Source organism: Hemibagrus wyckioides, linkage group LG02, assembly GCF_019097595.1.
Source record: "Hemibagrus wyckioides isolate EC202008001 linkage group LG02, SWU_Hwy_1.0, whole genome shotgun sequence".
NCBI classification, from domain to species: Eukaryota; Metazoa; Chordata; class Actinopteri; order Siluriformes; family Bagridae; genus Hemibagrus; species Hemibagrus wyckioides.
In genome coordinates, this window is record NC_080711.1 from 8,152,706 (window position 1) to 8,171,112 (window position 18,407).

The 18,407-nt window shown below is 37.0% G+C and overlaps 1 protein-coding gene across 3 annotated transcripts; it reads left to right on the plus strand.

Annotated features, from left to right (window-relative positions):
• Positions 1-1,023: 1,023 nt before the first annotated feature.
• On the plus strand, positions 1,024-18,033 carry syngr1a (synaptogyrin 1a). Of its 3 annotated transcripts, none has more exons than XM_058406254.1 (5): positions 1,024-1,305; positions 2,624-2,741; positions 9,997-10,234; positions 11,609-11,754; positions 13,251-15,438. In XM_058406254.1, exons 2-5 carry the CDS (start codon positions 2,646-2,648, stop codon positions 13,350-13,352), a joined length of 582 nt encoding a protein of 193 aa, XP_058262237.1. In that variant the 5' UTR covers positions 1,024-1,305; positions 2,624-2,645; the 3' UTR covers positions 13,353-15,438. The 3 variants fall into 3 exon arrangements, with proteins under 3 accessions (XP_058262237.1, XP_058262228.1, XP_058262219.1); XM_058406245.1 differs by lacking the exon at positions 13,251-15,438 and adding an exon at positions 15,445-18,033 and having other exon boundaries at positions 1,025-1,384; XM_058406236.1 differs by lacking the exon at positions 13,251-15,438 and adding an exon at positions 15,445-18,033 and having other exon boundaries at positions 1,027-1,305.
• The last annotated feature ends 374 nt before the right edge of the window (positions 18,034-18,407 follow it).

Consider the following 18,407-nt stretch of genomic DNA (forward strand, 5'->3'; position numbering starts at 1 on the left):
AATACATGTAACTATACTGTAAGTCCTGTAAGTTGCAAGGTGGGGCCCATGGAGGCCATGAAGGCTTACTGAGGCTCCACCTCACAACTTGAAGGATCTGCTGCTAACATCTTGGTGCCAAATACCACAGCACACCTTCAGGGATCTAGTGGAGTCCATGCCTCAACAGGTAAGGGCTGTTTTGGCAGCAAAGGGGGACCGATACAGTATTAGACAGGTGGTCATAATGTTATGCCCGATTGGTGTACACCAATATAATAGTTTTATTATTTATTTATTAGGATAATATTAAACAGAAAATAATTATAGCAATTGAAAACAACCTTTTTTTACTTCTAAAAGTACTAAAAGTAAGATCATCACTTTGCCTGAATATCATTTAATCCTTGTGTCTTAAAGTATTTAATATTCAGTTGAAAATGGCTGAATTTGACTTGCCATTTAGCCAATTATGTTAGCGACTGGAAGTAATACTAGTCTAACTTGGCATCAGTACTGTAAATAGGCTAGCAAATCAACAAAACTTCAGTACTTCAGAGTAGACAGAGTTGCTTTTTAGGTAGGCAAAGGAGACACCTAATTTTATACACCTTTGCTTACTGCAGCAAATTGAAGCATTTTATTGAGGTAAGGCCGAGGCGCTAATCCTTAAAGTCCTCAATGCAGTCATTAGACTTAGATTTTTTTTGTTGAATGCTAAACTGATATTTAAAACAAAGTGAATTTCAGTTATTGAATGAATGATAGAAAAGGAGGTAGGGATATTGAAGGTCTAAATAAAAATGACAGATAAAAATAGTTTAGAAACAATAGTGTTCCACCCCTGCCAATGAAAAAAAACAAACAAAAACATAATACTAATGCTACAAACATATCAAGACACTAGGAACATCATAGCTTTATCACTACAGTATTTTTTTTACCCAGTGTATTTTATTTATATACCTCCCGCCAGATGGCGCAACATTTTCCTCACAAATTAGTTTAATCGGATTGGGTTCATTGAGCTCATCCATGTTGAATGAATGCAAGGCTAAAACGATGTTTTGCACTAATCCACACTTGTTTTATGGCGAAAATTCGCTGTTTGGCTAAAGACTGATGATTTTCTGTCCATATCCTTTTACTGAGGGAGAAAACGCACGAGTTTTGGTGGCACTCGCACGCGCAAGCAGTCACGCGGATGCGCTCTCGTGCTGCTCTTCCTGCCCATGAAGCGAGAGAGAGAGAGAGAGAGAGAGAGAGACTTTAGGCTAAGGGGAAGCACAGCTCTGGGACAGGAGTAAACGAGGATTCGATTCGAGGGTCAGTTTTTTGGCTTGTTTGTTTGTTTGTTTGTTTGTTTACAGCATATCAGTCCGTGTGAGCTGTGGCATTTGAGCTGGTAGTATTACCTCTATAATAACTTGTGTCATTTATTAGTATTACCTCTATAATAACTTGTGTCATTTATTAGTATTACCTCTATAATAACTTGTGGCATTTATTAGTATTACCTCTATAATAACTTGTGTCATTTATTAGTATTACCTCTATAATAACTTGTGTCATTTATTAGTATTACCTCTTTAATAACTTGTGTCATTTATTAGTATTACCTCTATAATAACTTGTGTCATTTATTAGTATTACCTCTATAATAACTTGTGTCATTTATTAGTATTACCTCTATAATAACCTGTGGCATTTATTAGTATTACCTCTATAATAACCTGTGTCATTAATTAGTATTACCTCTATAATAACTTGTGTCATTTATTAGTATTACCTCTATAATAACTTGTGTCATTTATTAGTATTACCTCTTTAATAACTTGTGTCATTTATTAGTATTACCTCTATAATAACTTGTGTCATTTATTAGTATTACCTCTATAATAACTTGTGTCATTTATTAGTATTACCTCTATAATAACTTGTGTCATTTATTAGTATTACCTCTATAATAACTTGTGTCATTTATTAGTATTACCTCTATAATAACCTGTGGCATTTATTAGTATTACCTCTATAATAACCTGTGTCATTAATTAGTATTACCTCTATAATAACTTGTGTCATTTATTAGTATTACCTCTATAATAACCTGTGGTATTTATTAGTATTACCTCTATAATAACCGGTGGCATTAATTAGTATTACCTCTATAATAACCTGTGTCATTAATTAGTATTACCTCTATAATAACTTGTGGCATTTATTAGTATTACCTCTATAATAACCTGTGGTATTTATTAGTATTACCTCTATAATAACCGGTGGCATTAATTAGTATTACCTCTATAATAACGTGTGGCATTTATTAGTATTACCTCTATAATAACCAGTGGCATTAATTAGTATTACCTGTATAATAACCGGTGGCATTTATTAGTATTACCTCTATAATAACCGGTGGTGCTTGAGCTTTTAGTGTTACCTTCATAATAACCTGTGGCACTTGAGATATTAGTGGTACCTGTATAATAACCTGTGATGTTCAAGCTGTTAGTATTACCTGTATAATTACCTGTGGCATATATTAGTGTTACATGTGGCACTTGAGATATTAGTGTTACCTTCATAATAAACCTGTGGTGTTCGAGCTGTTAGTGTAACCTGTACAATAATCTGTGGGAAGCAGAGCGGCACTGGACTGCAGGAGGATGGAGCAAGCATACGGGGCAGGAAAAGCTGGAGGAGCCTTCGATCCAGTAGCGTTCATCAGGCAGCCACAGCCTATCCTCCGCATTGTGTCCTGGGTGAGTAAGAGTCCTTACTTTATGGTTACTATACACTGAATAAAACTTATTAAAAAAAATACAATTAGTTTGCTATATGTTGACTAATTGCTGTGGTATAAGAGGAATGAAACGCTTGTGCATGCTCTGTGCTTCTGCCCTGTCGTTGTTTATTATTATTTTATAACCTCATATGCCTCAGAGTTTTTTTTTGTTTTGTTTTTTTTTAATTCCTGTGTTTCGTTATGTCAAAATCCAATCTTCAGCTGTCCAGTTTGTGCAAGCCTGTGTAGATTTCTGTTTGGACTGGAACCCAGTGTGATCTTCTACTCTTGTAACTCAGGATTCGTGTTTTGAGATGCTTTTCTGCTCACCACAGTTAACCATCCATCCATCCATCTATCCATCCACTGATTGTCTATACCTGCTTATTCCTAATTAGGGTCACAGGGGTCTGCTGGAGCCTATCCCAGCGCACACAGGGCGAAAGGCAGGGGTACACCCTGGACAGGTCCACAGTTAACCAAAGATAGGTTATTTGTAGTACCGTGCTTTTCCTGTCAGCTCCAACCACTCTGGATGTTTTATTATTACTATCTATACGAACGTGATAGAGAGACTTAATGATATATTACTCTGGTATAAATCAAATAAATCTTTGTGGGATGTGCTTGTTGTTGGAAAATAAGCAACTTTAAGGTTGGAACAGTAGAGATGTTTTTGCGCCCTGCCATTTTGCAGCTTATCATAGTTGATTATTTTCCTTAAACAGCACGTCCTGTTGTGCTTACACAAAACACAGAAAATTACATTCTATGGTTTTTTTTTTTTTGTAAAACCATTATAACTTTCCCTAAGATCTAAAAGCTTCGGGTTTAGGCTTATTTTTGTAGCATCTGGTATGTTTGTTTTTGCATGTGTGTGTTAAAAAGAAAGGGAGAGGCACAATCTGCTAAATGTTGCGTCGGGTATTTGAACACATGGTGAGAGGGTTGGGAAAGAGAGATTACAGATGGATGAGAAAGAGAGAGAGAGAGAGAGAGAGAGAGCAGGTTGGGGGAAGGGAAGGCAGGTGGCTTTAGAGGTTACTATAGTCTACAACTGTCCTGACTGTCATCACTCATCATTTACGTTTTGCTTCTTTTTTGCATGAAAAGATATTCGATGCATGTCATAGAAAATATAATAGTGCAATATTTATTGTCTAGTATTCTGTGTTTAAGTAAGGATTTCAATCTTAAACCTTTTCTTCAAATACATAGCCATATTTACGTATATGTAGGCATATATAGCGTCCACTTTATTAGTAACAACTATACAACTGCACATTCATGCGGTTAATAATCAGCCAGTTATGTGGCAGCAGCACAATACATAATGCATCATGCAGATACAAGTCAAGAGCTTCACTTCACCTCAAACAACAGAATGAACAGAATGGTGCAAAAAAAGCTCAGGAGTTTTGATTAGTTTTCTTTAACAGCAGATTATTATAATATGTTACTGTTTCAATGTAGTAACAGTGTACACAAGGACTTGTATAGTAGACACCATAAAAAAAAACATATATAGTTGTTAAGGAGTCTCCGGTGTCAGTAGTGTGTAACAGTCAGTAACAGTGAGTTAACTCTATAAGGGAAGACTGGTGAGGGAAAGTATTTAAGGAAACATTTTTTTCCTTTTTATTATTAACATCAAGAGAAAGAAAGGAAGAAAAGCCAGGCTATTGATGAATCTAAGTGACAACAGGAAATAACCAATTTTACAAAATATCTAACATAACTATCAAGAAGGAAATGCAATTGCTGCCCAATTGTTGTGGGATATGAGGAATAAGACATATTGACATGTGGTGTTCTAAGCCAGCTACCATACGTTACGCTGTGCCTTTGTTCTGAAACACATTATCATTTTATGAATCTATGTCTGATATCTCATTATCACCCAGTAGATCTTAGCATGACATTCTGTCCATGCTCCTATTGACAATAAAAGTTTCACTGAATATGGTACGATATTCATTCATAATTTACACAGTACCCTGAGGATGTGATGTTTGTTTGTGATTATACAAGGACATATTTGCCAATAGTGAAGCCTTGTAGGAAGGCGTTTTGCATATTCAGAATCAACCATTCACATTTTACGAGATACTAAATTATATGAACGTTTGTTGGAAAAATGTCGGAATATTCCTAGCGAGTTCCCATGTGTGTTGCATGACACTTTTTCCACTTTCCCATCCACGCCATCTGCTCTCAGGTCCATTCAAAGTAAATAAATAAATAAAACTAAATAGCTGAAGGTCATAAATATTCCGTCTTTATGAGCAGGGAATGTTAGGTGAAGAGATCGCTTGTGCCAGTTATTGTTTCCCAGTCAGGCTGAGTACACTGTTTAAGTTGCAGTTTCTGTAGCATGTTAGTAGAAATACCTCCTGATGCTGGCCAAACCCTTCAATATATCCCTGATTTAATCACCTCTGATCAAGCTAAATGTGAAGCAATAATATGAAATTTCAGAATAAGTTTGTGTGTGTGTGTGAATGTGGAAGCTTCAGGATAAATGAGAGCTTTCTCCATCTGATAATGCCCCTAATAGTCTGAATAAGAGCTGCTGTGTTGGCATGGTAACCATCTGAGATGACTGTGTGCATATGGAGAACGTGCATGATAAATATCTAATTCTTGCATTTTTCTTTTTGACTTGGTGCATACGTTTTGAGATACTACACAATATTTTCCAGTATCCCACGTAGCCACAGCCTTTCACTCTGCATTGTGATATCTTCATTAATCATTATATTGTGGAGGGTTGCACAGTACATTTTTCTGACCCTCCCAGTGCCAGATTTTACAATACTACTAATCAGGAAAGCTCGGGCGCTGGTGGCTCAGTGGAAGGTTTCTCGCCTACCATGTGGAAGGCCTGGGTTCGATTCCCAGCCACTGGATGCAGTGCTGGTCCCAAGCCCGGCTAGAATGGGAGGGTTGCATCAGGAAGGGCATCCGGCGTAAAACCTGTGCCAAGTTGTTGTGCGGTCCAGTTGGTCTGCTTTGGCAACCCCTCATCCACGTAGGGAGCAGCTGAAAGATCAACAACTAATAGGGAATACTTGCATTAAGCCCTCTTTAACTTTTAAAATGAGTTTATTGTGAGTGTCCTGATCAGTGTTTATGCACTTATTCAAACTTACCCAGGATCAGTGGGTGCTTTTAGAGATAAAAAAAATCTTTGTAGATTTGCATTTACATTGATTAATCTTTCTGAAGTATGGATTAATGCAATTCCATATCTCACTTTTGTACACACAGGTTTGCATCATTTTGCTGTATTTTATTTATTTATTTATTTATTTATTTATTTTTGTATTATTATTTTTGTCCTGTGGTACCAATACTCAAGTGGTAAAAAAAAAATAACACTTTGAATGCATAGCTTGTCATTATGCAGAAGTACCTGCAAACAAGGAGCTGTTCTTATATAAGTAGCTTTCATGCCAAGCAGGCTAGCATGAGACATGCAGTTTTGCAATGCTTTTGTGCAGGCACCACAAAGGTAAGCAGATTACAGTGCTCCAGTCCTATGAAAATCTGGTTATATATAACAATAACCATAATATCCCTTACTCTGATAGTAGAGTTAGGAAACAGGATGTAAGACAATCATGTTACTTGGCTTAAAACGGCAAGAGAAGACAGCCTTCAAGTCTGATGTTGAATGCATTATAGTTTTAATTGAAGCAAACTGTCATTTTCATGAGGATTAGGGATCTATATATATTCTTGTCTTGAAAATGGTTCAGCAGTTACTCTGGGTTCGAGCAGCCCCAAATAAAAAAAAAGGACATTGTAGTTGCTAATTCACCTACCAGCATGCTTTTTGGTGTCAGGAGGAAACCAGAGAACCCAGAAGAATCCCACACGAACGCTGGAAGAACATGAGAAATAAACAGGCAGTAACCTTGGCTTAGAATTGAATTTAGGATCTTGGAGCTGTGAAAGGCAGATGCGCAATATCATTTTTTTTATCATCCAGTACTAATACCAAGACTGGTAAGCTGATAACATTGTGGTAGCTTAGTGGTACCTACTGTTTGGAAGAGTTTGAATCCCAGGTCCACCAAAACTACCACGGTTGGGCCCCTGAGCAAGGCCCTTAATGCTCAGTTGTGAAAAATGAAATAAAATAGTAAGTCACTCTGGATAAGGGTGTCTGCCAAACGCCTGAAATGTGAGTGACAATACACTGATAGATCTGTTTCTAGTCTAGTCTATACATAGGAGAAATTTGCCTTATAATTATTACATAAGATATATACATTTAGTTTGTAAACTTTCAAAACTTCCAGTCTCATTTGTTTCTGCCTGCATGACTGTGTAAGTGTGTGTAAGAGTATCACAGTTCTTTTAATAGGATTGATATGATTGCATCATATAGGATGTGTTGCTCAATGATCTAAAATCAGCATCTGTTTGATATACTTTAGATAATGTGTTTTTATCATTGTTATTTCTTGATAAAGGTATTTTGACTAGTGAATTTTCCTCTGTTCCTCTAAGTCTAAGTCAGACTCTCTCTCTTTCTCATGCCTTGGCTCTGAGCACTAGGTCAGGGAGATTAAATGGAAGGATTTATGGTGGAGGGGGTGGTGCAGACAGACAGGCCATGAACATACAGCGAGAGAGAGAGAAATTAATAACTATAGAGTAAACTTTTACCTCCTGACTCAAGGAAGGGTCTCATTGAAATCACATGGCACTTTAATGTATGCATGTATAAAAAGCAGTTTCATTACAGGCGCATGTTAGAGGATGCATTTGTGAAACTTTTGTGTGTTGAGTGACCTTGACATTATCCTGTGTTTGTTAAGTATACTAAGGTTTCAAGCACCAAAGCACAACTTGAATGAATATCCACCTGAGTAGTTTTTTTTTCTGGGGATATATATGTATCGGATGTGGAGTAAATATTATAAATGGAGGCTTAATGAAAATATTTATATATGGTAATTGGACATGAAACTGAAACACTGGCAATATAGAGTTGGCAGCTTCTCACCTACATATGTGTGGCCTTGTGGCAGATCTTGATTTCACAGTCCATAAGTAAGAGCAGAGTGTGAAGGTTGATTTAGCACAACTGTACATGACATATTGCAATCCACACAAGAGGCATATCAGAGTTCAAAAGAGGACAGATTTTTGGTGCACAGCTCACTGGCGCAACCGTAACCAGGACAGTCTTTGTGATGTATCCAAGGTCAGGGTATCCAGGGTAATGTCAGCATACCACCATGAAGGACGAACCACATCCAGCAGTAGCTGTCGACTCAGGAGGAAGCTGTCTGATGGGGATGTCCGTGTACTAACCCAGATTGTATACAAAAAAACATAACAGCTGCCAATCTCACTGCAGAATTACATGTGCACATCGACTCTCCTGTTTCCGACAAAACTGTTAGTCAGGAGCTTTGCAGGGTCAATATTCATTGCCAGGCAGCTATAGCCAAACCTTGTCACTGGTGCCAATGCCAAACAGTATCAATGGTGATAGCAGCAGAAATCTTGGGCTGTGGACAACGTGAAAAATATATTGTTCTCTGATGAGACCACCTTCTCTGTTTTTCACACATTTGCAAGAGTTACAGTGTGGCAAAGCCCCAAAGAAGCTTATGACCTGCTTTGTAGCGTGCATAGGGGTGGATCAGTAATGGTTTGGGCTGCAATGTAATGGCAGAGAGAGAGAGAGAGAGAGAGAGAGACAGAGAGAGAGAGAGAGAGAGAGAGAGAGAGGGAAGTGCAGTCATTGGAAAATAATTAACCTTTGGTTGATATGAGTAAGTCAGCCATGAATCATGCATCACCATATTGTTGATTGTTTTCCTATAACAGCATATTCATTCTTTGCACATTTTTAGCTACATAGCATTAAAAAAAACCCCAAATGGCTGGACATGCGAATCCTCATCAGTGATTCTAGGTGTAGTGCTGTAACATTCTTTAAACACAAGTCGATGGTGTGTTCTGTGATATGAGGTGTACATTGACATACGTTTTTGGACCGAAGTAGACTACATGTTAGATCTCTCAGTAACATAGTCTTGTGATATGCACCATATTTCTGAAACACTAAACGTACACATACACTGTTAGGCTAGGATATGGAGCATGAAAGAAAGGCTCTACTGCCGACGATCACAAGATCAGGACCCCACGTGCTGCTTCAAACAAAGCCTGCTTTTATGAGCTCATGAGGCGCAGGAGCCTTGTGATCTAGCTCACTACTTAAGGCCCTAGACAGAAAGGTTGCACTCAGGGGAGCTGTGTGGAGGTTGCTGGAGTTATAATATCATAACAGATTTCACTGGTTCTATTATCCTATGCATTTTCTCCCTAATCATTTAGATGTAGGACCGCTTTAATAGAAACTATATTTAGAAACTATGTTACATAACCAGATTTAAGTGTTAATATGGGGTAGATGTGTGAATATTTTCGAAAGGAATCTCCAGTTTCAGTGATCATGGAAATATTGTAACTCTTTTCACAAATGGATCTCGAAATTTAGCGTAAATATAAGCGGCAGTGTCATTCTGTAGTATATAAAAAACAATGTTAGTAAATTGCTGTAAGTATAGAATGTGTTTTATATGCTTTATGTTTCATAAGGGGAAAAATAATAAAAGATTATGAAATAATCATATAATATTATTCAGTTCTATTCTTTAACTCTATTAAATCACTACAGTCAACAATTTTTTAGTTATCTATTAAGGAAGCTGAAAAAAAACTCCCAAAGAACTGATGATGAAAAAGAGGGTAGACATTTGTCAATTCTAGTTTGTTGGCTCTCTAAAAAGATGGTTGGCAAAGCTCCCGGTGCTCTCTCTCTCTCTCTCTCTCTCTCTCTCTCTCTCATGTGTATGTGTGTTTTCAGCTTCAGCAGAGCAACCTAATCTGACTCTGACTGAAACACAGTTAGCAAGCTAAATTCTGCATCTGGATTTAAAACAGGCATTGGGATAAAGAGATTTAGAAAATTCAATGTGGTCTGTATTTATAAATGAACTTGGATGCTCAGCTGTGCCCCACCCCTACTTTTCAGTCCTCATCACTGTTCTTTTAGTTTCTTTTATTCCAGTTGTTTTATTCTACTAGAAATAACCAAGAATAACAAGAAATGAACGTTTCATTTTCTCCATAACATTCTCCCTTATCATGTTCTACACTAAGGCAATTTTCAATCTTTGTTTCTCCTCTCCATCCTCTTCTAGATCTTCTCCATAGTAGTTTTCGGGTGTATTGCCAACGAGGGCTATGTGAACCGACCTGAGGAAGACGAGGAGTACTGCATCTTTAACCGTAACCAGAATGCCTGTAACTACGGTGTGACTATGGGCTCTCTGGCCTTTCTCACTTGTCTTGCCTTTTTGGCCTTGGACGCCTATTTTCCACAGATCAGTGGAGTCAAAGACCGTAAGAAAGCCGTTTTGGCAGACGTCAGCATCTCAGGTGAGATGCCCATCATCTTGGGTTTCATTTTCTGTAGTGTTAAATCCTGACTGACACCACTGTATCAAAGTTTTACTTTAATATTCTCCTGAACACCAAATTAAATGGTAAGCATACGATAAGAATATGTAGATTTTGGTGTAATAGCTGGTTGTATGGCTGTATAGCCATATATACACATATGCATTATGCATATTTCATATTTAGCAAGAGAAAATCACATTCTAAAACATATTACCCAAAATAAATAATACAAATATAGATTTATGGATACAATTAATGTTAATGTCAATCTTTTTTGTTCTTCTTCAGCTTTGTACTTTTCAGCAAATGCTGCGTGTTTGTTTTGGAAATGTCTTTCCACGTTAAATTTTTTGTTGCTTGTTATTTCTCACCACATATCAAGCATACAGGTCAACCAGCATCATTAAAGCAGTAAAGGCAAATGAGTCTGTCCATGTAGCATCAAATGCTCTATTTTCTTTTTTGGATTTATCCATAGTTAGCTTACCAGGGGTCAAAAAAATCTAAATTATTCATCTGGTATGTTTAATCAACTTTTTATTTTAATGTAACAAGATCACTTCGATCTGTAAAAGAGGTATTCCATTGAAAAAAAACACAATAGAACACAATAAAAGTCTTTATTTATTCCCATAATTTTTTTTCAAAGCCACTGCAGGAGGTTGAAAGAGCCACATGCAGCTCTGGAGCCATGCAAATAAACACATAAACAAATAACCAACAGCAACAATAATAATAATAATAATAATAATAATAATAATAATAATTAATAATAATATTTTAGAAGGCATTATTCTGTGTAAAACAGCTTTACAGTCTCACACACTACATAGAATTGCAAATTTATATTAAAAAGCAATCCAGCATTTTTATATTTGTGTAAAATGCATATATTTATTGTTCCAGAAGAATTCACACGGAAGATGTGGCTTGTTTATGAAAAGGCTTGGGCTTACTGTGATCTTGCCATATGTTCTTCTAGCCATGCCAAGCCTTTCCTAAGCCCAGAATATTTGCATAGCTGGAGTTTGCTAGTTTATTAAACCCAGAAGGTCCTAAATAAATGAATATTGTTTAATTCAATATGTAAGCTAATGTAAAAATGCCCTGCCTTTAAATGGTCTGACTTTAGAGTTTTAAGAGGAAAGCTATTAATGTAGTCTGTGAACCGAATGCGAGGGCTTGCTGCTCTCTGTTGGCTAACTGTGATACTGCAAGGTCCCTGTGTGTGAGTTTGCAGTGGGTTTGTACCACAAATGGTAACCCAGACCGTGTATTTCAATATACACTTTCGATGCAATGTTGATCTGATCAAAGTGCTTTCTTTCTGTTTTTCCTCCTGTTTCTCAGCGGTCTGGGCCTTTCTGTGGTTTGTTGGCTTCTGTTTCCTGACCAATCAGTGGCAGGCGACTAATCCTGAAGACAACCCCCTAAACGAGGGTGCAGACGCAGCAAGAGCAGCCATCACGTTTTCCTTCTTCTCCATCTTTACCTGGGTAAGTACTACTATTTTCACAGTCTCTGATTCCAAGCTACAGCAAAGCATTTTTTTTTACTCAGATTCATCATTTAAAACTCAGTAGACTTCTACCAATCTGTTATAGTTGAAACTGATGTTTTTTTGTGCTGAATCAATAAATCAATTACATGTGAGTCACAGTTACCACCATTCTTGAAGCGTTTTATTCCTCATAAATCACAGCAATTTGGCAATGTTAAAAAAAAAAGGCATCATACTTTTCATCCAAACCTCTGTGACGCAAGTTAGTTCCTGCTATTAAGATTAACACTTTTCCATTGAAAGTTTTATATTTATGTACATTACAGAGCACCTAAACTGGAGACTCCTTCTAAAACTGCTGCATCTTGTCACTGAAATTTTTTCTCTAGGTTTAACTGCAGAAATGATGACATATTCATATAAACAAGTGATTTGTCTCGCAGTCTACACTATTATCAGAGCTGCTGATTTATAAAATTAGTCAGCACCTTCTGACCAATCAGATTTAAGATTTTAACAATTCTGCGATATAAAGAATTACAGCCATGCTGCCACAATGTGCTTTAAAGTAACATCTTCCCATGTGCTGTGTGTGCTTTGCTTTCTCACTCTTTAGGTTCAGCACTAATTTACCATGTTAGGGTTTAATGGCTATACATTTTACAATGGATATAGTCTACACACCCTGATTAAATGGAAAGTTTTTGTAAAAATATAAAAAATATATACATATATAAATATAATATAAAAAATATAAAAAATATATACATATATAAATATAATATAAAAAATATATGTATATAAAACCAAGGTAAATCATGTCTCGGGGTTACAAAATATGCAATTAATTTATTTATGTTAAGTTTTTATTTTTCCTTTTTTTTCCCCCCACCAAACTGGTTTTCACTTAATTTTTTTTTATTAATGTTGTTCTTTCACAATGAGTGTGGGAAAAGGTCTGACATGATTTATCTTGGTTTAATTTTCTACATTACAAAAACCTGCCATTTTATCAGCGGTGTATAGAATTTTCATATCCACTGCAAATGTGCTTATGTCTAAACGTGACTGTTTAAGAGTCTCTGCTAACCTTATGCTGTATTAGTGTGAATGCTGATCTTAAAATTCAACTAACCCTATATTCTCTTTTCGTTCATCATCAGTGCCTGACCACTGTTCTGAGGAAAACACATTTAACACACTGATCCTCTTTCTTTATGATGCATGTGGTCTTGTTCTGACTCTTTTTTCAACATCTTTAACACAAATTCTCTTGCCAGAGTCTATAAACGTTTCTTTCTACTCCTTTTTTTTTGTAGCATGATTTACTCTGATTAAAACACTTTCATTGTTCTGTCTACATTTTCATCTAGATTGATCAATACTGAAGAATCAGTACAGTTAACTTACTAGGATTTAATGGAAACAATTTCTTTGCCCCGTGTCTGTCATCGTAATGCTCAATGCGCCGGTCATTTTGTCCTTCTCTAGGGTGCGCTAACGTTTCTTGCCGTGGAGCGTATGAAGAGAGTTTCATTTGAAGAGGAGTACAACAAACTGTTCACCCCTCAGCCTCCTCCCCCATTTGTCTAACATGCTACAAACTTATACAAGCACAGGCAACAGGTGCTGATGTCCATCTACTGAGAAGCCATTTCTCTCTCTCTCTCTCTCTCTCTCTCTCTCTGTGATGACGGAAATACTGTGAAAGAAAATTCCATTTGCACAGAATACCAGTGTTGACCATGAGCATGGTGTTTTTATTCTTAAAGGCGCAAATGACATGTAAATATAATCATATATTATACATTTGCTGGTCACTTTAATAGGAACACCTATACACCTGTCATTTCGTGCAAGCAGCAGATCATGTGGCAGCAGCACAAGTCATAAAATAAGACACATCACTTGGACTTCTTATTAATGGGCCTGCCCTCAATGTGACCTCAGATTCCTGAACTTGGCTGCCAGATGTGGTCTTCTGCTGAAGTAGCTCATCCACCTTAGTGTTTGGCGGGTTGTGTATTCTGAGATGCTTTCCCGCTCAGCACAGTTATTATTTGAATTATAATCCTGTCAGCTCGAACACGTCTGGCCATTCTCCTCTGATCTGTCTCATTAACAAGGGTTTTTTACCTATCACTCACTCTAGATACTGCTTTGCACAACAAACCCAGGGGATCTGAAAGATCTGAAAGATAAGTCCATCTGGCACCAGCAAGGATGCTATGGTTAAAGTCACTGAAATCACATTTGTTCTGCTGTATGATGCGTGATGTGATTGTAACCTTTGACCTGTACCTACTTGTTCATGCATTGCTCTGCTGCCAGTTTTAAATATAATAACTATATCTCTGACTGCACCTTCATACTTGCCTTCAACACAGTTTTCACATTCAGATCTGACATTTTTCTGTAGAGTTTCAAAAGAGGGTGCGTATTTACAAATATCGTAAAATGTGACAGATCGATTTTCAGCTTGTGTGTAACTTTGTGCCAGGTAATGGAGCATAAAGTGCCTTTTAATGTCCGTCATCTTCTAAGCAGTGACGTATTGTGATGTAATGAAGAAATGTACACCGCTGCCTGTTCTGCAAAGATTCACTGTGTCAAATGACTAATTCAGTGATTTCCCTCACTAAGCAAAATAAGCTGGACCTGTGGAATTTAAGAACAAAAGTGTTTTCACTTTTCAGCCTTCATTTAAATACACCAGGGAATTGATCTTTTTGTGTGTATTTACACTTTGTTTGTGTATTTACATGTGTGGTCTAGCAGGCACTATTTATTCAGGATATTCCTGCTACAACAGGAGTTTAGCCCCAAAAATACCTGCTTATTTTTAATTGGGTAGTGGTTTTAAAGTATTTTATTTGAACTGTATTTTATTATAGTGACTACAGTGACACGAGATATAACTGGATGTTTAAGGCATTAATGATGTGCAAACATGTTTGTGGGATACAATTTAGAAAACTCAGCATTCCTTTTTTTTTGTAGGATAATTTGATTTTTAAGTCTTAGACTACAGATAGATACTTAAGTTGCATAATTTGATTGTGGTTATATCATCTATTGAATTATTGTATATTGAGCTGTAACAACAACAAAAATGTTATTTTCGCTGAGCCTGCATAAAGGATTTTAGGGCTCAAGCTGGCGTTCATTCACATGTGCAACTCAATGCAGTTGGGTTCATTAAAGCTGTCATTATGAAACTGTCCCTTTACTAGATCTCTCCGATTAAAGAAATGTAATTCATTCCTTGTCCGAGTGCTTCAAGTTCTTCCTAGCGTTAGTATTAATCAGATATACCTATTGTTATACACACTTTGTGATATTTTCTTTTTATTAAATCACTTTTTTTCATTGTGACTAGTTTGCTTTAATAAACTAACATGCCTGATAACCTGTAACTAACCAAATTAATATTTCTCTCTCCCCCTTTCTCTCTCTCTCTCTCTCTCTCTCTCTATCTCTCTTTCTCTCTCTCACATGACTACGCTACTCTTTCACCCAACCTTTATTTTTATATCTTTATGCACTGAATTTCTGGTCATTTATTCATTTTCTCTCCTGCCCTAATAACATCATTACACCACTTTCCACATCTAATTCTTTCCATTTCATTTCCTCGCATTTTCCTCACCAATAATTTCTCTGCTCGATCACTCACATCCTTCAGGCTGGTCAGGCTTTACTGGCGTTTCAGAGGTACAAGCTCGGAGCAAGTTCCAGTCTCTTCTCGCAGAACTACTCTGACCCAACCGAGGATGCAGCAGCACGATCTGAAGGCACGGAATACACGGGTTACACAGGAGACATGGAGGCACCGGGCAGTATGCAGCCCAACTATGGTGGATCTGCTGGTTACCAGAGCCAAGAGTACTGAGGAGCCTTGCGATCAGCCCAAAGTTTATCGTAAGAGCCATGGTGGGCATATATGTGAAATGAAGAACATTGCGCAAAGTGGAGTGAGATCATGAAACAGATGCTGGCTATCTTTTGGTGTTTCAGGAAGCAGTATGTGGTATTCATTGACTTCTCATTGAAGGGGTTTAATCTGGGTTAAATGGGTTGTACATGGGAGGGGAACTGTTGATGTGCAACAGTTCTGGTTAAAACATTTGTAAAATTCACAATATAGGTGTGTGTGAGTGCGTATGTGTGTGTGTTTCAACCATTTTGCCTTCAGCTAAAGAGAGCAAATAGCTGGTAGCTGGTTGAATTTAAACATTTTGAGTGTTTTGTTTTGTTTTGTTTTGTTTTTCTAAAGATCGACGCTTGTAGATTCCTAAAAGGGATCCCTTTTAAAATGAAAACCCTTTGCAGTAAGATTACATATTGTAGAACCCATACAGGTTTTTCACAAAGGGACAATCCAAAGAACTTTTTAGGATGATTGATGGAAACTCTTTGTTTTTGTTTTTTCTTTTTTTCCCAAACTGACAAGAATTACAGAAATGATAAAGTATGTTTGAAGCACATACATCTAATGTGGTGTTTATATGGACAAATTCATCTGATTTGGTCTATGTGTATATATAGGAAATGATCTGTACAAATTTGGAAGGAAACCGTTTCAACTGCATTCTTCTTTCTTGAACTATGCATTCAATTCTCCTATCATTAATCCCCTAAAGTGGCATACAGAAGTATTGAAACTGATCATATAACTTTCAGTAATCAGGTCCATAATATGCCGCAGTAATCTTGTAATATGAGTGTCATTAGTGAAGGAAGATTTTTCTGAATAGGACTACTAAATGTTATTTGATTTTTCTTTTTAAATACAGAGATCTTTGAATATAGAAAAACAATTAAGGAAACCAAAGCTTTTTACAGTCAGCACCAAAAGTATTTAATTCCTCTTATATCACAGCAATTTGCTGATTATTTATAATGACACATACACCAATCAGGCATAATATTACGACCAGCAGCCTAATATTGTTTTGGCTGTTGCCAAAACAGCCCTGACCCGTCGAGGCATGGACTCCACTAGATCCCTACAGGTGTGTTGTGGTATCTGGCACCAAGATGTTAGCAGCAGATCCTTTAAGTCATCGCAACTTACAGGACTTAAAGGACTCTTTTGATAGATACTGACCACTGCAGACCGGGAACACCCCACAAGAGCTGCAGTTTTGGAGATGATCTGATCCAGTGGTCTAGCCATCACAATTTGGCCGTTGTCAAACTCGCTCAAATCCTTACGCTTGCTTATTTCTCCTGATTCTAACACATCAACTTTAAGGACAAAATGCTCACTTGCTGTCTAATATATCCCACCCACTAACAGGTGCCATGATGAGGAGATAATCAGTGTTATTCACTTCACCTCTCACTGCTCATAATGTTATGCCTGATCGGTGTACATTTGATCCATTAATAGTTACATTTAAGTTAGTTCCTGTTATCTCTTATGTTTCAGCAGCTATATACAGTCACTCCCTCACCAGCCTTAATTTTGTCTCTAATGAATAAGGCAAAAAATGTCATGTTTGTGAGAAATGCATGTCAAAAAAACTCTATGCTCTGATGTATACAAAGCTCTGACACTCAGCACTCCTTACAAATATCGTTAATAAAATTCACACAGAAACTTCAACCTGTTCTAACCAATCAGGTCCGAGAATTCAACAGTGATTTGTCTTTGAGTACTGAAATAACTGCCAGTGATGTCTAATTAACATGGACACACCAGCCAATATTTGTCCTGTACACAGTAAAACTCACTTGGTAATTACACAGCATGCATTACTAAAACATTCTACACGTGTAGCACATGTACTACAGACCAAGCTAATTAAAACACTTGGCGTGACATGGTGTAACCTAAGAACCTGTTTCTATTTCACTTCACAAATTGTTGGTTGGTACAATTTTTATTAGTTCCTTTTTGTGTACTTGAAGTAATCATGGCTTTCATTGTCCTGTGTGTGATGTATACATCATGAAGCTGAAACATGTTTATACTGTAGGTGTCTTAAATAACTATAGACTGTTTTTTTTTGTTTTGTTTTGAAGTGTAGTACAAATCTGATTTTGGAGGCAATAAGAAAAAAAAAAAGACTGCATTTATACTGTTTATATGTATCAAGTGCAATATCTATGGTCTCAGCTGTGGAGTTGGTTACGTGTCATGTGATTAAATTAATAAGTACGATACTCTAAGAGGATATGTGTTTAATCATGTCTTATATTTTGTTGCGTTCTGATGTTACTGATGTGAGCTGGAGTGTTTTAGAGACAATAAACAATTGTTGTTTTATTCAAATCTTAAAGATGAGTGATTTCAGGACTGAGTAACTGGGTGCGTAAGCGGGCATTTCCCAGTGACGTAACAAATGATTGGATTTCTGATTCCAGAGCGTACAGTGTGCTGCGCTGTCAGAATGAGAGATGGTGACATCAGTTCTTGTATTTGACCCGTACGTCAGAAAGCATGCTGCAGTCAATGATCATAAGGTGTGTGTGTGTAACGTAAGTAGCTGGACATCCGAAACATCTGTCAGCAATGTAGTTAATCACACGAATGACTGGAGCTTACGTGTCACATAGACGTACACTGAGTCTTTCACTATACATACACTATGACTATTTCACTTTTAGTTTGCATGTGCACATTTACAGCTCATAGACATC